This window comes from Rhinolophus sinicus, chromosome 2 (assembly GCF_057876585.1).
Source record: "Rhinolophus sinicus isolate RSI-liver-muscle chromosome 2, RSI-T2T, whole genome shotgun sequence".
Classification (NCBI taxonomy): domain Eukaryota; kingdom Metazoa; phylum Chordata; class Mammalia; order Chiroptera; family Rhinolophidae; genus Rhinolophus; species Rhinolophus sinicus.
This window is the reverse complement of record NC_142502.1, coordinates 114876226-114896509: the sequence shown is the minus strand read 5'-3', so window position 1 is coordinate 114896509 and position 20284 is coordinate 114876226. Positions and strand designations below refer to the sequence as shown.

General features: G+C 39.7%; 1 protein-coding gene across 2 annotated transcripts in view; it reads left to right on the top strand.

Annotated features, from left to right (window-relative positions):
* BUB1 (BUB1 mitotic checkpoint serine/threonine kinase) overlaps positions 1 to 20284 on the top strand; it is a 50737-nt gene that overhangs the window by 2658 nt on the left and 27795 nt on the right. Inside the window, exons 2-9 of one of the 2 annotated variants that reach the window (XM_019725844.3) lie at positions 955 to 1014; positions 1094 to 1232; positions 2044 to 2240; positions 10507 to 10550; positions 11213 to 11313; positions 12805 to 12857; positions 12950 to 13134; positions 15669 to 15820. In XM_019725844.3, the coding sequence (XP_019581403.3) occupies positions 955 to 1014; positions 1094 to 1232; positions 2044 to 2240; positions 10507 to 10550; positions 11213 to 11313; positions 12805 to 12857; positions 12950 to 13134; positions 15669 to 15820 (931 nt within the window). Of the gene's footprint in view, positions 1 to 954; positions 1015 to 1093; positions 1233 to 1688; positions 1835 to 2043; positions 2241 to 10506; positions 10551 to 11212; positions 11314 to 12804; positions 12858 to 12949; positions 13135 to 15668; positions 15821 to 20284 lie in introns of those variants that run through there. The other variant, XM_019725846.3, reaches the window with a different exon arrangement.

Below are 20284 nucleotides of genomic sequence, written 5' to 3'. Positions count from 1 at the left end.
CACCCTGTCCCTGGGACTGCAGTAGCTTCCTTACTGGTTCCCCACTTCTAGTCTCAATTCCCTCCCCTTCACGTGGAGACTGAGTGGATGTTTTAGGTGCAAATTAGATCTTGTCACCCCGGGGCCCTCTAGCTCAGTACTCGTAAACAGCTGCTTGGCTCCCTGGCAGTGATCAAATGCCACCCTTCAGAGGGACAGGCCTCCCCTGACCACTCTCCTGAAATAGGAAGTCTTGTCACACTCGTACCCCTTCTCCCGGGTTGTAGTTGTCCCGTCCTGTCCCCCACCCCTGCCAGCCAGTGCTTAATACTGCCTGAGTGATCTTACGGGTTTCTGTTTGTTTACCCACTAGCACCTGAGCGCCCATGGAGAACTTGCTTTGCCCGGTTGGTTTTTTTGAAGCTGTGGTTGAGTATGTGGAAGTAGGGCCAGCAGGGCTCACTGATGATGAGCATTGCCTTCGTGTTCTTCCACAGGGACGCGGTTCCATTGAGGCCAGGGAAGCAAACTGTCTGGAACCCCCATTAGTGGTTCCCTGGCCGTCACATCCACTCACAAGCCCTCTTTAAATCTTCCGAGAAGCAAGGAGAGGGACTGAGCCCAAGCCAGCTCCCAGTGTAGGAGGGGAAGCTGCAAGCTTGTGGTTACTGCTCCCTGGTGGTGGTGGTGGTGGTGACATTGGGATAAGTGAGCGGAGGAGGAGACTCGTAGGGGTAGAGCTGGGGACCCTCTTCCAGCTGTGTCTTTCTAGTCCGTGGGTCTTACTTTCCTTGGAAAAACATCGACTGCTTCTGCCCACTCCGAGTGAGTGCTCCTTTAATTTGTATGTAACATTTGAATTCATGTGTAAGATTTCCATTTTAAGATGTGTAAGTGATAAATATAAAATAAAATATATCTTTTACTTTTAGGAATTATGCTAACATTCCATGTACATACTTTTCTCTTTTCTAGAATGTTTGAGGCCCATATGCAGTGCTACAAGGGTGGTGACCCACTTGGTGAATGGGAAAGGTCAGCATTTAGCCTAGTTCTTTCCTTTAAACAAAACTGTTTGCTGCCCTGAAAATTAATATTATCCATATTTTCCTAGTTACATGCGGTGGGTAGAAGAGAATTTTCCTGAGAATAAAGAATATTTGACAACTCTATTAGAACATTTAATGAAGGAATTCTTAGATAAGAAGCGATACCACAATGACCCAAGGTTCATCAATTACTGTTTAAAATTTGTAAGTATACTTTCGGGTATAATCAAATCATAATTGTACTTTTGCTTATTTCCCCTAGATTATAAGATCATTTTAAACTGTTTTTTCTTTTAATTTCTTATATTTTCAGTCATAAATTTTTTAAAGTTTTATGGTCAGAGATGTGTATTTTAGAACCTTTTGGTTTCTGTATTGTGGAGTCAGTGATTTAATTTTAGAACCCTCTTTCTCTGTGTATCAAGTCTGTAAATGTTACAACATAAGTTACAATTCAATAAAAAGGTTTGTTGGATGAGAAGTGTGTTTGGGGGAGGGGAGAAGCAGGCACTCCCTAGTACTAAGAGTTGGTAAGGATAAACTAAGTTCGTTGTGAATAATTAACAAAATATATTAACTCAGAAACTAAATTTAGTACTAAAAGGTGAAGGTTACCTCAGGCTAGGCTTTAAAAGGTTGGGTCTCTTCGATCTTGAAGTAAAGGCTTGGGGATGAGTTCTAAGAATAAAATCATGAATGATGGGTAAACAAGGACTGGTTCACTAAATTACAAAATACCAGCATAGAGGCACAGTATGGAACGTGAGCAAGCTCAGATTAAGACAGAGTACTACTTCATAGAGTGGGTTAGTAGAGCATCTGCTAGTACCTTGGGAAATAGTTTGGGTAATTATGGGGACATTGAGTGTCACAGAAAGGAATGAGCTTGACTTTTCCGTTTGTGATCAGGACACCCCACTCCCCGCCCCCACCTTCCCCCACGTGGTATAGCCTGAAGCCTCTGGCTGTGTCTGGTTCCTTGGTTTTCATGCCTGTTGGCTTTGGGTTTTTGTAGGCTGAGTGCAACAGTGACCGTCACCAGTTTTTTGAGTTTCTGTACAACCATGGGATTGGGACGCTGTCTTCACCTCTGTATGTGGCCTGGGCTGGGCACCTGGAGGGCCAGGGAGAGCTGCAATGTGCCAGCGCCGTCTTCCGGAGAGGAATTCAGAACCGGGCGGAACCTGGAGAGCTGCTGCAGCAACAGTACAGGTAGTTTGGGGTAGAGCTCGGTGTGGGGCCTCTGACTTTGAAATAGGATGTTCGCTGAGAGGACTCTTAGTGTCATCGTCTCGTTGTGGAAAATGTGGATAATACAGAGAGTGACATGGAAAGAAGCTGCCCAGAAATGCTACTGTTAACATTTTGGTGCATTTCCTGCCAATATCTTTTCTCCTCTGCCTCTTTGTGCCTTTGTGTTTTAACAGTAAACCATACTGTACGTCTGCTTGTATACACTGAGCTCTATACTGCTTTTAAGAAATTAGGAACTTTTATATCCTCATAAAGTGACTGTAAAGTCTATCCCAGCATTATGTCACTATTTAACTGCTCCCCAATCGAATGCTATGTTTTTATAAAGAACAACATAATACCTTAATGAACAATTTTGGTTTTCACAATTTTTTACTTTACCTATGATTAAATACGCCTCATTTAGGGAATTTGAAAAATACAGAAAACTAAAGCAGAAGAAGCCTGGTGTTTTGCTTGGCACTTTTCTCTGCTTGTTAGAGGATTGCAGTCATGCTTTACGTACATAAGCAGTTTTGTATCAAGATCTTTTTCCTGCATCATAAAAGCATCTCCTAGTGTATTTCCTGTTGTGTCATTGGAATTAATCCCTGGTCATTCGCAAAAGGTGAGTGAATTCACAGCCTCAAAAAGCTAAGGAAAGTTTATTCAAGAAGAAAAATGTCGGCATAGAAGTTGCCAGGGCAAACTGCACCTAACTTTAGGTTCGCTTTTTCTTATATAGGAAAGGGTAGGTAAATTTCCTTACAGCAGGAGATGTGACGTATAGACTGAGGTCATTTGATTGATATATGTTGGTTATATAACTGGTTTCTTTCTGCACATGCTCTTACCCAGAATGCATGCATACAGAAAAACCCACAGAGGGGGGAAGAGGGGAACCTTAATGTTAATTTTATTTTAATTGTATTATAATGAGGCTAGAATTCAAGTAACGGACAGGTTTTAACAGTTTGAACATGTGTGAGGAACCAGTTAATACCAGTTGGGTCTTATCTCCTCTTGTTAGGAGTATTTGGACACCTTTGATTTATTTCTAGGGGATGAGCCTGGCTGGTTCCTGGGGAGGGGATGCAGGCCTGGGCGTCCCCCATCAGGCTCACTTTTATTAACCCTTTTCTGCCTTATCATTCCCCCATCTCTGATCGGCAATGAAAAATCTTTGGGAAATGGATGAAGGTCAGTCTTCTGTACTTGCTTCAGGCTGGGTAGGGAAGTAGAGCTGTCGCTACCTATGAGATTGTCGGTTAGGGATGGTGGAACCAGTGGGCCCCAAAAATCTGGGCAGCCTCGTCTGTGGACTGAACTAAGTTAAGGACATTGAGCTGGAAGTTAAAGTTCTGATCCCAGCGGCTGACGGTGGTTACAGAGTCGCTCATGGGCATGGGCAGGAAGCCTTGCACAAGAGCCATCTGTAGCTTAACAGACTGGATTCTGGAAGAGATAAACTTGACAAGAAGATGAAAAAGGCAAGGTCCAAATAGGAGTAGCCCAAGGATAATGAGAAGAGGAACGAGTAAAGGAGACCCCTGGTGGGCTGTAAGTAAAGACAAAACTAGAGCTCTGAAGACAAAGGTAATAAAGAGCAGATCCAGGAGATGGGCTAGTTATTAGTACTTATCAGTCCTGGGAGATCGACTTCTTTGTTCAAAGAGGAGCTTCAGGTCTTCAGTTGGCTCATAGGAACAGAAGCAATAGCCTCTTGGGGGAGTCCTGTGGAGTCTTTAATAAAACAGGGTTGATTCAAGGGAAGGGGACCCAGCTGCTGACTCTCTGCAGCCTGACAGTAGTTGGGGTGCTTGGGAGAATTGCGAAGGGCCCCTTCCGTTCAGGAGTTAACTGGGCTGTTAGAGATCCCTCCCTTTCTAGGCTTTTAACAGTAGTTGGTTCTGACTTTATGGGGCTGTAACGTGTGGAGGAGTCGGCCTGGGAGAGCTGCTGGTCCCTATATTTTGAGTGCCTGCTGGCCTTCTTCCCAAGTTAATAACATAGGAAATCACAGAAAGGAGGTCAGAACCCAAAGCAATGTGTAGCATTTAGAGCCAGGGCTTAGAGGTCGCCTGACAAAACTTTTTCAGACTCCTTTTTAAGTCTGATTTATCTGTTTTACATTTCCTCTAGTGTATAGACCAAAGGTAAGGAACAGGCTGAGTAAAATGAGCCCAAATCTAGGGACTTTTTGTCTTTACAACTGAATAGGTTTTAGAGGAAATAAATAGGTCCAGAGTGAGCAGTCAAGAAAGGAATAATGGTTTTTATATTAACCAGAAAATTAACAGGCTTACCTGCCATGTCAAGGGTCACCCACAGTTCCACCCCTGTGATGAGAACAGCTATTTGTGGTAAGGGAGTTGGTCCCTACTCCCTTCAGAGCCGGGGCAATCCCTCCTGCAATGCCCTTTAGTTTGCACAGGGGACACAAGTTCTTTGGAGGGTTAAGATACTCCTTATTCCTGTGATCTGGGCTTCCATGTCCAAAGCAGGCTCCTTTATCTGGCATTTCCTCTTCTGGGGTTTCTGGGGTGCCCTGAGGTGGATTCAGCCCTGGGTTGTCTATAACTATGGCCAAAAGTCTGGCCTGTCTCTGGCCTCGTCTCTAGTCTCACTGTTACTTTATTCCTCATTTCCCCTGCCTCAGTGTTAAAGATATTAAAACAAATTTCCTGGCCTTCTCTAGGTTCTGTGCCTTTTCATTAAGATGCAACAATGGGTCAGAATTCGTATAATAGCCTGCTAGGTTAGGGAAAATATTAGACCAAGCTTAATAAATTTACCCTAACTTATCTAGGTTTTTGGTAAAAACAGTTAAATTATTCTTCATACTGGCTTATATCTGACATGAGAGGAGACATACATTCCAGCAGTCTTAAAATATAGAAATTTGATAACAAAAGATGAACACAAGTCACGTTTGACTTCTGCAATTACAAGAGATGCTCAGAGTGGTTACCATCAGCATCCAGACACTTCTGATGACAGCGAACTACTGTTTGAGCAACGTTGACCAAAGTGTCCACTTGTATGCATTTTTTTGGTGTCCCTGGTATATGTGTACATATACTGTGTTTCCCCGAAAATAAGCCCTAGTTAAGATAGTCAGCCAGACGGACTCATTTAGTACATTATAACGATGTTCCAGAAGAAGGTGACATGACTGTATTTAAATAAATGTAGATTGTTGTACATAAAAAAATAAGACATCCCCTGAAAATATGCCCTAATGCGTCTTTTGGAGCAAAAATTAATATAAGACCCGGTCTTTTGGGGGAAATAAGGTATAAGACCCAGCTTATTTTCAGGGAAACACTGTAGTAATACAGACAATTCATAGAAGTTAGTCGTAACCAAAGGTTGTTTTATTCTATTCAGTAATATATCAAAATAGTAACTGAAAAAATAATTTTTGTTCTCTTATAAAATATGCAAAATGAAAGAATAAAAGAAACATTTACCTAATCTTATATTGGTGTAGATATAAGAATTCTTTATCAAGAAAAATTACTATTACATCCTTGCTATCAACATACTATTTTTAACAAATTTATTTGTTTGATCAATCTTTAAATTTCCTTCTTTACTGTCTAAGTATTTACTCAGTCCTTAACTTGAGCAGGCATTTTATACTAACTTTACCTGGCAATATTTTCCCATTGCATTGTGGACTTTGTTTTTACTTGGATTTGTTTCTGATACTCTTGTTATAATTTTCTGAACTTGTACCTATACACATACATACACCAGTATATAGAATTAAAATGCTGGTAAAATCAAACAGTTCTTTGGGCTAATATAACTAGATTATTCTGTTATAATAATGGAATTTCTTGGTCATAAATTATATACTTTATTGACGTTTCTCCCTTTAATTTAACAAGTGTTTGTTGAGTAACCATTTTGTACTTGAAACGATATGTATACACAGTAGCTGTTTGAGTTTACATCTGTACTTTTTATTTTTGTGATATGGTTGTATTTCTTCACTCAACCTTACCCTTATGCTTTCTAAGATAAACTTTTTATTCAAATAGCTAATTTGTTGAAAATTTAAAATTTAAAAATAATGATTAATAGCTCTTGTCTAGATAACTCAAACATCTGAAATTTGTGGTTTAAATAAAATAACGATTTCAAATAAAAATATATAGAGAAATTCATATAACTATTAGCAAAACTTAGTTCTTAGATTTAATTTTCTTGTGTAATTAAAGACCTAATTAAGATGCTATAAAACATAGAAATTATTTTGATGATACATGTAATCTTTGTTTTTTAGGCAGAAAACTTTTTCATAATAGTAGTAGTAGACCAATAGTCTAACAAATTTTGTCTTACTTAGCAGAGGGAGAAAACTCAATTCGAATTTTGTACTAGCTTACCTTTGATATTTAAATTTACTTAGTTAATCGTATTTAACTTAACCATATATAAAATTCTCTCAAGATTTTCTTTTATAAGCCTTCTACAACTTTCCCAGTCTTTAGTTTGTCTCTTTCCACTCATTCAGAAATAACTATCTTTAAGACAAACTACTTTGTTTCAGTTCCTTCAAAAATGTATTTCCATACCTTTTTATCTTCCTTGAAAACACACATCATCCTTTCCTTTTATATTAATTAGAATCCATAACCTTCACAACCTTAATTTTTACTGATAACCAAAAGCAAGTAATTAGCACTTCCACTGGTAAATCGAGGAATATATTTTGTAACCTTCAAAAGCATAGGCTTTTATAATACAATACAAGATATATTTATAAACAAATCTTAATTTATCTTTTAATGTTCCGTGACAAGCCAGAATTAGATAAACTCAGACCTATCCAATAATTGAAATTTCAGTATTTTGTTATTTTGAAATACCTAGATAGTTAATAACTTTTATCATTCAACACAACTTAGCAAAACCAAGATCTTAAGTCACCAATAGATGATGAGAAACCACGTCCAACATCCATATTATATAATTATTACTGAAAAGTTTCATCTAAACCTTATTTCAGTTACTTCTTATTAGTTCTTAACCCTGAGATTTCGAAGTTAATTATTACCCAAGCTATTTTCTTGACAAATTCTGTAAAAGAGATAACATGAATTTATTTTTGCAAACTCAGGTAAAATAAAAGATACCATATTTAATGTTAATAACCTTAAAAGACACGTCTATTTAACTGAAAGTTAAACTAACCTTAGTATCAAATATTTTCTTAGACCATGTGATCCTGAGAAGTACTTGAGTCAGTTTTTATTATCTTAATTAATATAAGCGCTGGTGATTTTAGGCCAATCATGTATTATAAACTGGTAATACCATCCAGAAGCAAAAACTTTATATTATATATAAAACACAGACAAATACAGATATTAGAGACCAGATATATAAACAGAACCACCAATAATTGCAGAGAGGACCTAAGATCTTATAGTTGCCCTTACAACTTCAAAGAGGTGGGGAGGTGGAGGAGGGTAGGGCTTGCCTCCTGTGCTTAAAAGTACCTCTTTTTTTTCTCTTCAGTTACCTCAGCCTCAAGCAGCTGCTACAGCAGCCCTTTGTTTACATTTCATGTTATCTGCAAGATCCTGAAAGTTACTGAGAGTTAGAAAAACCTTTTAAGACTTGCTTTTGCCAAGTTTCTGAATATAGAGTTGGTGTACAAAACAATTTTAACTTCAAAAATAGTATAATAACTTAAAGACCCATGGAGAGGCTACCTTTCCTTAGAATTAGAACGTATATGTGGGCCAAACTGTGCTACAATAAAACATCGTTGGCTTCTAATTATAAGGTAATCAGTTTGCTAATACACAACCTAGGGGGCTCTCAGAAGGTATAGGTGCAGAGCTCTTGATCAGCTTGGTGTCTCAGACACGAATAGAAAAGGGAAAGAAAAAGAGAAAAGAAATACTAGAGGCAAATAAAACAAAACAAATAAGTGAACTAGAGTACTTACAGAACCAAATACTGAAATGAGCTGGGGTTCAAAATCTGGTCTCTGAGCAGTCCGCCACTGCAGAGGGGCCTCAGACAGAGAGGCCCGGTTGGCATGAAGCCCAGACGGCGTACAAGCCTGGAACAGGTGCCTGAGAGAGGTTCCGATGGCAAAGACCTGGGAGTACAAGTTCCCAGCTTGCAGAACAGAGGGGCCACCTCCTATGGCTGCGTGGGGCAGTGGTTTGTGGTAGCTGGGCCAGGAAATCGAAGGGCGTCCCCCTGATTTTCCACTAGTTTCTGAGTGGTCTCTATCTCTGGAGTTTCGGAATTAGTGCACATTACCGTGTACTTCAGAGAGAGAGAGAGAGAGAATGAGAGTGACTTAGGTGTGAGAGCTTCCTCAGCACGCCTAGGTCAGGGGTCGTGGACCCAATCTGTGGAATTCCTGGCACCCTACAGACGTCCCAGGCATATCCACTTACCGAGCTAGACCATCGGAGGTGCCTCATGGAAAGCTAAAGTAAAGCACACAGGGAGTAAGAGGAGTGGGAGGGTTTAACATCCTTCCGTGAGAGGCTCCTGAGGGAGAGAGAAGGAGGCAGAGTTGAACTACTGAGGGGGAGAGGGAGGCAGAGTCGAATTCCCAAGTTTCGGCTGAATGTTGTGTCTTTGGCATTAACCCCCTGGTTGTTCACAAAAGGTAAATGAATTCACAACCTCGAAAAGTTAAGGATAGTTTATTCAAGAAGAAAGATGTTGGCATAAAAATTTCGGAGGCAGACACGTACACCTAACTTTAGGTTCGCTTTCCTATATAGATAGGTTCTAGGTAAATTTCCTTACAAAGCAGGAGATACGACAGATAGACTGAGGTCATTTGATTGACATATGTTGGTTATATAACTAGTTTCTTTCTGCACATGCTCTTACACATAATGCATACAGAAAAAACCCCGGGGGCCCAAGCCTTAATGTTTGTTTCATTTTAATTGTATTATAATAAGATTAGAGGTCAAGTAACAGATAGGTTTTAACAGTTTGTGCAAGTGTGAGGAACCAGTTAATACCAGTTGGGTTTTATGTCTTCTTTTTAGGAGTGTTTGGACACCTTTGATTTATTTCTAGGGGATGAGCCTGGCCGGTTCCTGGGTAGGGGGTGCAGGCCTGGGCATCCCCCTTCAGGCCTCACTTTTATTAACCCTTTTTTGCCTCATCATTTCCTATTTTTAGCTAGTTTCTTCTAATAGATTCTCAGAATTGAGACTGAGTCAAAGATGGTGTATGAAGAGTTTTCAGGCTTGTGGTACACGTCACCAAATTACCTACTGGAACGCTCATGCCAGCGTTCGGCCCCTCTTTGCTGGACGGCCTCTGAGGCAGCTTATCTCACCGTAGCCTTTCCAGTATTTCATACACTCCATTTTCTTCAACTTTGCTATAGTGCTCATGCTCTTTATAATAATAATTTTGACATTTGAATTTATTCTTTCTATGCAGAATTTAAAGCACATCTGAGACAGCAAAATATTTTACCCCAAACGCTTCTTTAAACATCTCTAAAAGGTGATTTCTTACAGAACTTACACCGTTTTTGTACTAACAAAATTACCAATAACAATCACTCAATTTTCAGTCATTCCTCATAATGCAATTTTTTTTAAATGGTTGGTTTGTTTGAACTAAGAGTCAAGTCTGAATTGGCATCTGGTTGCCTTTGGCTGTATGTCTTTTAGCCTCTTTATACAGTGCACCCTTGCCGACATCATCCCAAACTGTCAGGCATGGAAGTTGCATGTTACTTGACAGATTGGGTTGATGTGCAAAGGTGCCGTGAAATGACGTAAATTTAAGTTCTGGCATCATGAACAGCTCTGTATCTGCCTTTGTGAGTAGTAGTCTGAGTTTGTGCTTGAACGTCTTTCTTCCGTACATTATATTCATCATGTTCCAGGTGTGTAGAATGCTTAAATGTAGGGTTCAAAGACCCCATGTCGTCTGGCGTATGTGGTACACGAAGAAGGAGGGTGCGTTTGTTGGGTGGGTTTGAGAAATACTGATATAAACTAGGCAAATGGAGGAATTTCCTAATCTGAGTGTACTAGGTATGAAGATAATACCAGAATTTTTTTTTTTTAATTTTAAAGCAACTTTAAAATTCTCCATTTTCTCTTGACCTCAGTCTTTACTAGCTTCGAATAAGCTGTTTATTGTATTTAGTTTTTGTTTTAGTGCAAGTATGTATTAAACTGAAGTCTATAATCTATATTGATTATTATGCCTCTCTACTGTCATTTAGGTTATTTCAGACACGTGTCACCGAAACCCATTTGCCAGCTCAAGGTAAAATAATGCTTTCTAAAATGTCTAAATTGTTGATAATTTAGTCTCTGATTTGCACTGCTTTTTCTTTTTCTTCTTTAAAAAACAAATCCATCCGATATTTATTGATTGTACTGTCATAGGTAACAGGAAAGGCACTCTGATCGTTAAGGCAGCTGAACAGCCCTGGAGAGCAGCAGCTCTGTCTTAGCGCTTTAAAAGGGCAAACCCACATGAAAATCTTGGTGATTTCATTATATGCTTAGAATGTAAAAAAAAAAATCAAAATTGCTCCAAATGGAGAACAGTACTTACTCTGGAGGCCATCTGCTTTGAATTGAATCAAATGTTTTTAATGCAACTTTTAAAGAAATGTAGTTATTTTCTTCCTTAGAAATAAAGATAACATTTTAGCAGTAAGCATGAATTCTCCTATCCTGTTGTTTAACTCTTTAAAGTTCACATTTGGGTATTTCCTTGGTCATTTTGAATTGATCAGAAAATTGTCTCTACAATATTCCTCTTGTCTAAAAAGTGTTTTAGTTACACTTTGTGAGACAGTGTTGGATGAGCTGGTTTATTTCTTAATGCTACTTATTGAAAGACCAGGGGACTGTATTTGTAGTAATTTTATTTACTTTGATTTTATACTTATTTCTCTTTCTTTCACCCCCACCCAATAGCTCGAACCTCAGAACCTCTGCATAATGCTCAGATTTTAAACCAAACGATGACATCAAAATCAAATCCAGGAAATGACTCAGCTTGCATTTCTAAGAATCAGGTAATAATATTTGTGGAAACTGAGAATGGTATTGAATGGTCAGTCGTCTGCTGCCTTCCACTCTCATTTTGTCATCTCGTTTCCTTGACCTTGTCCTTCATTACTGACCTTTATCTCAACCACCTGCACCTGTGGGGACGTTCTGGCCTGTCATCATTCCCCACTGCTCATGTCCAGTATTGGATTTAAATAACTTACCGGCCAACCACACCCTCTGCATTAACCTGACCTACGCACCCCACTACACAACGTCCTGTCTCCTCGTGCTGAGACGCTGCCCCAGCTGCTGTTCTCCTCTGGGCTGCTGGCCGCCTCCTCATAGGCCAGGGACCCCACACTGGACCACAGCCACCTGGAGGCTTCTGAGCCCTGCTTCCAAACTCAGAGCTCTGGATGTTGGTGACTAACCTCAACCCAGGCTCTACTACTCCAGGCAATCCTGGTTCGTTTCCCAGTCACTCTACATTTCGTGTATGTCTCATGTTCCTGTTTCACTCTAATGCCAAATTATAGTGAGTTTAAATTCCTTTTCACGCTCTTCACACTGGGGCCTTGACTGTTTCAGTGAGCCAGCAGAAGCCCTCAGATGACATCTGTCAGTTTTCTGCCACCCACCAATAAATGGAACCACCATTGCGGTGGGGAAAGGTGGCCTTCCACCTGAGTTGTCTTTTATCGTCCTCAAGGTTTTTGCCCCATCGAGATCTCTTCTGCCTAATGGTTTGCTGGTGTGTAAAATGCTCGCCTGTCCTCTGCTCAGCCTTGTTTGTTCCCAGCATCTTTCTTGATACAACTGCCCCTTCAAACTTTGCCGGACCTCCTTTAAGCTAAATCCAGTGGGAAGGGCTCTGTTGTTTGTGCACACATGCAAGTTGTAGTGAGTGACACATTCTTAGAAGTAGGGTACGCATTCACATCCCGACAGACACTCCACCTCGCCTGACTGACACCCTGTGTGTGCTCACCAGGCTCCTTGCTTCCTGTCACCCTGGCTGAACTCTTAGCCAGCAGCTAAATGACGGGTCTTGTTTACGGTCACATTCCCAGGACCCAGCTCAGGACATGACATATATGAGGTCTTCAGTAAATACTTGTGCAGTGAATAAATGCCAGCACTGTGAGTTCCTGGGGATAAGAAGTGCCAGAAGAAAATCTTAATGATTTTTTTTTTTAATGTGGCGTTTTGGAATGTTAATCCTTTAACACTTAGGCACTGTGGCCCCTCCCCAGATTATGGATCAAAGGGAAATAAATGCCCTTCTCTATTCCCAAGTAGACAATTTTAAGTCACTTTCTTATCAGACTTTAGCAGAAGCTATCGTTAAGATTAATAATGCAAACTAAAGCTTCAGCTATTATAATGGAAAAGAACATAAATCTACTCGATGGCGAAGAACCAGTCAGCATTTTTATATTGTCTTGTGAAGTAATTTGGGTGACGGTGTGTTTTCAGGTAAATGATTGCTTACACTTCTTTTTTTGTCTTTTTAGGGTTCAGAAGTTTCTGGAGTACCATCTTCAGCTTGTGACAAAGAGCCGAATATGCAAGTACAATGACTGCATTGATCGATTCCTTAGCTTCTGTCAAGAGCTGCTGTTGTACAGTGTTGTAAATGATATTTTCTTCCCTTTGTAGGGAACAGCGGGTGATCATGATTTCTAAGTCAGAATGCTCCGCAAAGCCCTGTCTGGCAGCCAGAGCTGACGTTCAGCAGGTTGTTATGTACTGCAAGGAGAAGCTCATTCGTGGAGACTCAGAATTCTCCTTTGAAGAGCTGAGAGCCCAAAAGTACAATCAACGGAGAAAGCATGAGCAGTGGGGTACTGCAGTCTTCTTGTCTGAGTTATTCTTATGTCGCTAAAATAATGGTCATTCCTGAGTGATTAACATTTTTAAGCAGATAGTTGCCTGTGCTGAAAGAATGCCAAAAAGTTTCGAGCTCATCCTATCAGAAGCCTATACATCCTTGTTCAATGCTGGTGGGGGCCCCCTTGTCATCCAAGGGCATGGAGGTGAAACAGCACTGGTAGATACCCACACCAGTGCTGCCTTAGCTTTAGAATAGGTATTTTAAAACATTTAAACACCTCTTGTGTGTATTTGATCTTCTGTATACAGCAACTCTAAACCACTGGGCCACTTATTTTACTGTGGAAGGATTCAGTTAGGAACTAGAGTTGAGATTTTCTAAGATCTGCAACTATTATAGATAAGACATTTAGAAGGAGTCTCTGACCCATTGCCATGTCATTTATGGCTATGGAGTGGGTCAAAGCTTCCTCACAGGGAAAACCATGAATATTGTTAATACCAATGTTTGCACTTCCTTTGCTATCACAGGGTTGACCTCAGGAAAATGAGTCTTTGTCCCACTGAGGACTTTCACCATCTCAGTTATTTGTACTATAGTCACTCTGTTGGCCTCTCTTTTTTGTTTGTTATTGCTCGTTCAGTTGATACGTGAGGGAGCCATCAGCTAACATGCATGGAAGACCCATTTTGTGCCACGTACAGGTCCATTTTTCTTACACACACCGTGACCTAAAGTTTTAGCCAGGCGATTTGATTTGTATGTGACATGACTACGTTAACTAGCCATTGGAAGTGAGCCTGCCGCCATGTGCTTGAAATACCTTTCAGAGCGCTTTACTTATTTCTTCTTAGAAAGCACCTAAAAATGTATATCTTTTAAAAACTGGTCCATTTTCAAATGATTTCCATAGTCATGTTTGTTTTAGAAGAAATGTTTAGTATCATATTATTACCAAATATTATTCTTGATCAACATGTACATTTTTGTAACTTATATTCCCTGGACTTAAAAGTAACCATGCCAAAGGCAGGTAAAAATTATAATTAAAAGGTGAATTCTAACCAACTTCACTAGTGAATTCTAACAAACATTCACAGGATAATTAATACCAAATCTTCTCAAACTCTTCAAAAAATAGAAAAGGAGGGAACACTTAAACTCGTGTTATGACACCAGCATTACTCTGATACCAAAATCAGACAAGGACACCACAAGAAAAAATGACAGGCCAATGTCCCTGATGAAAATAGATGCAAAAATCCTCAACAAAATATTAGCAAACTGAATTTAACAGTACATTAAAAAGCTCATGCACCATGATCAATGGGAATTAGTCCAGCAATACGGGATGGTTCAACATGGGCAAATCAGTCAATGTGATACATCACATAACAAAATGGATAAAAATCATAGCTTCAGAAAAACCATTTGACAAAATTCAACATCTATTTATGATAAAACCTCTCAATCTAGTGGGTATAGGGGGATATTACCTCATCATAATAAAGACCATATGTGACAAACCCACAGCTACCATCACATGTAATGGTGAGAAGCTGAAAGCTTTTCCTCTAAGAACAGGAACAAGATGAAGATGCCCATTCTTATTCATCATAGTATTGAAGTTCTAGCCAGAGCAATTAGACAGGAAATAGAAATAAAAGGCATCCAGATTGGAAAGGAAGAAGTAAAACACTATTTGCAGATGATATAACGTGTATATATATAGAAAAACTCCATTAAAAAAGAGGTAGAATTAAACAAAATCAGTAAAGTTGCAGGATACAAAATCAATATACAAAACACTACAAAATGAAAATATCCAAAAAGATACATACACCCCTATGTTCATTGCAGCATTATTAATATCCAAGATATGGAAACAACCTAAGTGTCCATCAATGGAAGAATGGATAAAGAAATTGTGATTGTTATACACACAGCAAAATATTCAGCCTTGAAGAAGAATGTAATCTTGCCATTTGTGACAACATGAATGGACCTTGAGGGCACTATGCTCAGTGAAATAAGTCAGACAGAGAAAGACAAATACTATATGATCTTACGTATATGTGGAATTTTTTTAAAATGTCATAGATAAAACAGATTGGCGGAGGAGTGAAATGGGTAAAGGAGTTGGAAAGGTACAAACTAGCAATTATAAAATAAATCATGGGGACATAATGTACCGCATGGTGACTAGTTAATAAAATCGTGTTGTATATTTTCAAGTTGCTAAGAGCAGATCTTAAAAGTCCTCATCACAAGGAAAAACATTTTTTTTTGTAACCATGTATGGTGACAGATGTTAACTACACTTAACTGTGATCATTTCATAATATATATAAACATAGAATCATGTACTTCTGAAACTAATGTTATATGTGGATTATACTTTAATATAAATAAATAGCTAGCAAAGTAAAGGTAATACATATTTCAGTTCTGATAACCTAATGCATATGGAAAAGACTAGTAAAAAATTTGCAGTTCTATGGCCTGAATTTAAACTTAGTGTGCAAACCATCATCTTTCCTAAAGTAAACGAAGACAGACATTATATGATAAGGAAAGAAGCTAATGCTTTTGAAGAACAGCTATTGAAAGAGAAAATGGATGAACTTCATAAGAGGTTGCATCAAGTGACGGAGCCGTCCCGGGAGAGCCTGCCCGCGTCCCAGCACAGTCCTGAGGTGTGTGCCCATCATTGACTTCTCGTGCCTCTGGTTCTCTTCTCTTTGCTCCTTTCTGTGCCCTAATTTTAGTGTTAATTCAATTCTGATGTTCAGTGTGTCTGTACATGTTTATTTATTTGTGTGTTTATATAGTTACGTTTCCATTAGATTGTTTTGTTTATTCTTGCTTACTTGGATTTCCTTTTTGCATGATTTGTTTTCCCTGGAGAGTTCCAAGACATTGTTAAAAGAATTGTCTCATTTTCTCTTGCTGTATTTTCTTGGTACTTAACCAGTTATATATCCCCACACTCTGAAGAAACTGGACGTATCCTTTCATCAGGTTCAGATGCATCAGATACGCTCTTAGTTTCACTTTTCTTGGCCACATGCCCTCCACAGTTTTCTGGCTCCCTCCTCCAGGTCGGCTGGGGCAGCTGACCTCCCTTTGGCTCCCCGCTGTGGTGTGTCCCTGCTTGTTTTCTCATTCCTTTGTCATCATTGCTCTGCAGTATCCCTATTTGGCTGGTGCATAGTCTCCGAGAGCTTTTTTGTAGAAAATTACCTGGGAGGGTTAATTTTCTGCCCTCACACTTGGCTGATCATTGACTGGCCTTGATGTTCTGGGAGGGAGGTCGGAAGGCTCTGCTCCTCTGTGTGGGGCTCCGTGTTTGAGAAGCCCGGAGTCATTCTGATTCCTGGCTCTAAACATGCCATCTGCTCTCTGACAGCGTGCTGGGTCGTCTCTCCCCAGTTGTGACCTGGTGATGTGCTTTCCCTCTGCACTTGCTACCCATTACATTCAGTGTTTGAACATTCCAGTCCTGCGATTTTGGGGAATTTTCTTTAGTTTTTAAGTACTTCTTGCCCATACACATTCTCTTATTTGTTGTAATCATACTGGATAGTGGAGATCCCAGATTGATCCTCTAATTTTCTTCACTTTTTTTCCTCCTATTTTTCTACTTTTGTGCTTTCCCCCCCTAACTTTCTGTTAGATTTCCTTAACTTTTTATGACCCTTTTATTTCAGATGACATTTTTAAGATCAGATAGCTTTTTTACTGTGAATGTTTATTTTCATAGCTGCCTGTTCTTATTATGTGAATGTAATATTCTACCTGTCATTTGTTTTGTTTTTGTCTTTGTTCACATTGAAATCTGATCACCCTGTCCTATCTGGTGACCTTAACTATCTACTCATCCGAGAGCCTGCAGAGACTGACTGCACGTCCTAGGAGCCTTGGGGCCTTGTTGGCGTCTGTTTGATTTGAGGATGTACACCCGGGCTGCTGGCTTGGGAGCCAAGCAAAGGGGCGAGGGGTCCTGCTGTTCAGGAAGCAGACCACTCAGTCCTCGTCTCTGTCACCACCACCCTCTGCCTTGGCCCCGCGTCCTTTTGATTCAGTTTGTCCAGAAAGGAAACCCAGTCTGCTGCCAGGTGGACGTATACCTGTAAGAATGGATCTCAGGATCTTCACTGTAAACAGACTCACTACTGCCACATACCTGTCCTAGTCCCACCTTTACTTCTATTCGATGTGTCTAAATTCTCACCTTCTCCAGAGGTCAGCCTTCACCTGCTGTTTTATATGCTAGGATTCCTTTACTGTCGTGCTGGGGAGGTTTGGTTTGAGGAGGGTGTAAATAATAAAACACATGTTTAAGCCACTGTTTTTAACCAGAGTCCTCCTTTCATGGGGCTTATTTTTGTATGTCGGTGGCATAAGGATATATTTTCCAAATGGATTGCCGATTTCCCTTAAATCATTTATTGACCAGCTCAGCCTTTCCCCATTCATTTAAAATATCTTTATCAGGTACTAAATTTTTAATACACAAGATCGTTTCTAAAATATTTGTACTTTGTTTGGGCAACAGGTTTTTTCTTGATCATTCTATGTTGTGTACTTACCACAGCATTGTTATATGTTTTGATACCTGATAAAGTCTGATTTTTTTTTTCAAAATGTTTCTTCAGAATTGAATATTATGATTATTTTTAGATAGGTTATTTTTAACTACTTTTTTGATGACTGATAAGTATGTTTTTGTTGTTGTGTTGTTTTAAGGAGGGTGCAGCTCACAGTGGCCCATATCAGGGATCAAACTGGCAACCTTGGTGTTGTCTGCACGACGCCCTAACCAGTTGAGCTAACCGGCCACCCCAACTTTTTTCTTTTTTTAATTACAGTTGACATTCAATATTATATTAGTTTCACATGTACAGCATAGTGGTTACACATTTATATAACTTACAGAAGTGATCTCCCTGATAAGTCTCGCCACCCACCCGCATCATACATAGTTATTACAATATTACTGACTGTATTCCCTATTCTGTACTTTACATCCCTGTGACTGTTTTGTAACAACCAATTTGTACTTCATAAGCCCTTCCCAACCCTCTAACTCCCCTCCCCTCTGGCAAACATCAGTTTGTTCTCTGTATCTACGAGTTTATTTGTTTTGTTTGTTTGTTTATTTTGTTTTTTAGATTCCACATATAAATGAATTCATGTGGTATTTGTCTTTCTCTGTTTGGCTTGTTTCACTTAGCAATTATTGATAGGCATGTAGTTATTGCCATTTTATTAATTGTTTTCTGACCTTTTGTAGTTCTCTGTTCCTTTCTTGCTCTCTTTTCTTGTATGTTGATGACTTTCTATAGTGCTGTATATGGATTCCTTTTTCTATATTTCTTGGATATTTCTTGTAGATTTTTGGTTTCTGGTTACCATGTGCTTCACATATAACAAGCTATGTTTATAGCACTCTGTTTTTAGTTGATGTTTTCTTAAGTTTGAATACATTCTAAAATCACTATCATTTTTACTCACCCCCTCCACATTTTTGTTTTTATTATATGATGTTTTTACTTCGTGTGTGTGTGTGTGTGTGTGTGTGTGTGTGTGTGTATTCATTCCTTAATTTACTGTTGTAATTACACATGATCTTCCTACTTCTGTCTTTTAACCCTTGTTCTAACTGTAGCATTGGTTGATCCAGTGCTTTTATGTATTTGTTAGTGAGAAATTTTTTCTTTGTGATATTTTCTTACTCATACTTTAAATTTTTTCCCTCTTTTTCTTAAAGACGTCTCTCTAACATTCCTTGTAATTCTGGTTTGGTGGTGATGAACTCCTTTAGCTTTTTCTTGACTGGGAAGCTCCTTATCTGTCCTTTGATTCTAAGTGATAGCCTTGCTGAGTAGAATCATCTAGGCTGTAGTTCCTTGCTTTTCATCACGTTCAGTATTTTCTGTCAGTCTCTTCTGGCCTGCAAAGTTTCTGTAGAAAAATCAGATAGTCTTATGGGAGCTCTTTTGTAGGTAACTAACTGCTTTTCTCTTGCTGCTTTTAAGATTCTCTCTTTGTCTTTAACGTTTGACATTTTCATTATGATGTGTCTTGGTGTTGGCCTCTTTGTGTTCATCTTGTTTGGGACTCTGTGCTTTCTGGGCTTGTATGTCCATTTCCTTCTCCAGGTTAGGGAAGTTTTTTGTCTTTATTTCCTCAAATAGGTTTTCAATTCCTTGCTCTCTCTCTTCTGCCTCTGGTACCTCTGTGATGTGAATGTTGTTATCCTTGATATTGTTCCAGAGGCCCCTTAAACTCTACTCATTTCTTTCATTCTTGTTGCTGTTCCAATTGGGTGTTTTCCACTACCTTGTTTTCCAAATTGCTGATTCAGTCCTCTGCTTCATCTAATCTACTGTTGATTCCCTCTAATGTATTCTTCATTTCAGTTATTGTATTCTTCATTTCTGACTGGTCCTTTTAATGTTTTCTATCTCCATTTTTATGTTTCCTATCTCTTTGTTGAAGTTCTCACTGAGATCATTGAGCATCCTTATAACCAGTGTTTTGAACTCTATCTGGTAGATTGCTTGTCTCCATTTCATTTCTTTTTCTGGCGTTTTTCTCCTGTTACTTCATTTGGAACATGTTTCTCTGTCTCTCCATTTTCGCTGCCTCCCTGTGTTTGTTTCTGCATAGGTAGGGCTGCTTTGTCTCTTGTCTTAGTAGAGTGGCCTTATGTAGTAAATGTGCTTTGTGGCCAGTGGCACAGTCTCCCTGGTCACCTAAGCGGGGTGCTCCAGCATGTCCCTTGTGTGGGTTGTGTGTGCCCTCCTGTTGTAGTTGAGCCTTGATTGCTGTTGGCATGTCAGTGGAAATTGACCCTCAGGCTGTCTGTGAGGACTAGAGGTGACTATAGCAGATGAGCTGTTGGGCGGACGGGGTGGGGGGGGGGTGGGGGGGAGGGTTGACCGCATGGTGGATTATTCACTTTAGTGGGGCTCTGGTGCCTGCCAGTCCACCCTTTGGATGTGTCATTTGTGGCGCTAATTTGGTGGTGCTCTGCTGTGGTCTGAAGCCAGGCACCAGGGGTGTTGGCTCTGGGTCCTCTTGGGAGGGGTCTGGTGAAGCCGAGTTCAGCTGTTGCCTGTGCCCAGCCCGGGACCACCTGGTGGAAGCTACAG